Consider the following 2326-nt stretch of genomic DNA (forward strand, 5'->3'; position numbering starts at 1 on the left):
AAGCATAAGCATCCTTTGTATGCCAAGAAGAAAGAAGATTCTGTGTGGAGAAGAGAATAAAGAAATGAGGAGATAAATGAAGAGTGGAGCCTATAAAACATTATACACTCTCTTTGAGAAATAACATTGCCCTTGTTGGACCAACTACCCTAGCTCTATTTATTGTCATTGGTTTGTTCTCTTAAGTTTCCTGTATTGTCACCAATAAAACATGGCAAGGGGGAAGTCAGGTGGCCGCTGCCGCCACCAGTGCCACAGTTTGTTGCCAGAAGGAAGATGGTGGATCTGGAGGAGCAGCTGTCCGATGAGGAGAAGGTACGTATAGCAGCAAAATTCATCATTCATGCCCCTCCTGGAGAATTTAATGAGGTTTTTAATGATGTTCGGTTATTGCTTAATAATGATAATCTTCTCAGGGAAGGAGCAGCACATGCATTTGCACAGTATAACTTGGACCAGTTTACACCAGTAAAAATTGAAGGCTATGAAGATCAGGTGTTGATAACAGAACATGGAGACTTGGGAAATGGAAAGTTTTTGGATCCAAAAAACAGAATCTGTTTCAAATTTGATCATTTAAGAAAGGAAGCAACTGATCCAAGACCATACAAAGCAGAAAATGCAATTGAATCATGGAGAACTTCAGTAGAAAATGCACTTCGAGCTTATGTAAAAGAACATTATCCGAATCGGGTCTGCACTGTGTATGGCAAAAAAATAGATGGGCAGCAAACCATTATTGCATGCATAGAAAGCCATCAGTTCCAAGCAAAAAATTTTTGGAATGGTCGTTGGAGGTCAGAGTGGAAGTTTACAGTCACTCCTTCCACCACACAGGTGGTTGGCATCTTGAAAATTCAGGTTCATTATTATGAAGATGGTAATGTTCAGCTAGTGAGTCATAAAGATATACAAGATTCCCTCACAGTGTCTAATGAGGTGCAAACAGCAAAAGAATTTATAAAGATTGTAGAAGCTGCAGAAAATGAATACCAGACTGCCATCAATGAGAACTATCAGACGATGTCAGACACTACCTTCAAAGCCTTATGTCGACAGTTCCCCGTTACACGTACAAAGATCGACTGGAACAAGATCCTTAGCTACAAGATTGGCAAAGAGATGCAGAATGCATAAATGAAAATTGCAAAACCAACCCCCCCCCCCAAAAAAAAAAGAAGCCTGCCACGGCCATACAGGTTGTAACCAATATAAGTCTCTGTGTTTACTTGGTCGGGTCTGAGAGGCTGTGGGACTGGCAGGTGATAGAGATTTGTCCTGACTGTGGGCCAGGCAGGAAAACTCAAGCTACAAATGGCGCCCAACGTGGTGGCAAGAGTTTCCACCTAAAAATTGAGAAAAAAGATTCTAAAACGGAGCTAAAAACAGTTCCTAATTATCTCTCTCAAATGAGCAGCAGCTGCTGGTTTGAGCTACTGGCGGGTTCCTAGCGTGTGCGCTCGACCTGCAGTATGGCAGGAATGAGGCCTCTGCAAGTGCCACATTAAGCTGCGTGGTGGATTTAGCCTTTGCAGATACAAAACAAAAAAAGAGGTTTCTGGACTACATGCTGCTTGGATAAAAGCATAGACCCACAATAGTTCCCAGAGCTGGTGATAAATGTAGCCATGTTGGGAAGCTGAGGTGGGCGGAACCAGCAGCCACAGCTGCTGCAGCTTGAAGCAATAGATTCACAATAAGACAGATTCAGATGTAATAGTTTAAAATGTGTGTAAAAGATATGTAGGCTTGAAAGAGACAAAAAAGGTGATATATACAGTTATAGAAACAAATACATAGTTTTAAAAAGTAAAGTCTTTAAAGAGACAGTAAAATTAATATAAAAAATAAGCCACATAAAGATGAATATTACACAGAGAATCTGGATTGTGTTGTCTTTGGGATTCTTAACTGCAGAGAAATATTTGATTGCAAAGGAAGCTGAGTTAAACCAATATGTATATTTTAAAGGTACCTTGACTTCAAAATTTGGATATAAGGATATGTTGCTTTGGAAAAGAGTCTCTGCTTTTGTCTCCACAGAAAGCCAGAGGCTATGGATTTGTTCCAGATTAAGATACATCAGGTTTGACCAGCCAAGACCCCCGGAAAGGTCTCCAATGACACCATGGCCCAGATGATCCAACATCCAGAATGGTTTGAAGGCAACTGGCTCAGACAATACAGCCTCATGGACTATTCCATAATCCTAAAATTTTCTTTGTGTCCCCATAAGATATCCAGCAGGAAGTAGTAAGAGAAGCTACACCCAAATTCCCAAATTATATGTAATTTTACTTTGTTAAGGTTAAAACCTTCCTTTTTG

The 2326-nt window shown here is 40.4% G+C and overlaps 1 protein-coding gene across 1 annotated transcript; it reads left to right on the forward strand.

The window, feature by feature from the left end:
• Nucleotides 1–216: 216 nt before the first annotated feature.
• LOC128098690 (F-actin-capping protein subunit alpha-2-like) lies at nt 217–1165 on the forward strand. Its single transcript, XM_052720020.1, has one exon. The coding sequence runs from the start codon at nt 277–279 to the stop codon at nt 1135–1137; it is 861 nt and encodes a 286-aa protein (XP_052575980.1). The 5' UTR covers nt 217–276; the 3' UTR covers nt 1138–1165.
• Nucleotides 1166–2326: the final 1161 nt, after the last annotated feature.

Source organism: Peromyscus californicus, unplaced genomic scaffold (assembly GCF_007827085.1).
Source record: "Peromyscus californicus insignis strain IS unplaced genomic scaffold, ASM782708v3 Scaffold_6__1_contigs__length_162567912, whole genome shotgun sequence".
NCBI lineage: Eukaryota > Metazoa > Chordata > Mammalia > Rodentia > Cricetidae > Peromyscus > Peromyscus californicus.

Bases quoted from the DNA above. Each gene is read 5' to 3' on its own strand.
- LOC128098690 (XM_052720020.1), top strand. From the start codon at position 277: ATGGTGGATCTGGAGGAGCAGCTGTCCGATGAGGAGAAGGTACGTATA.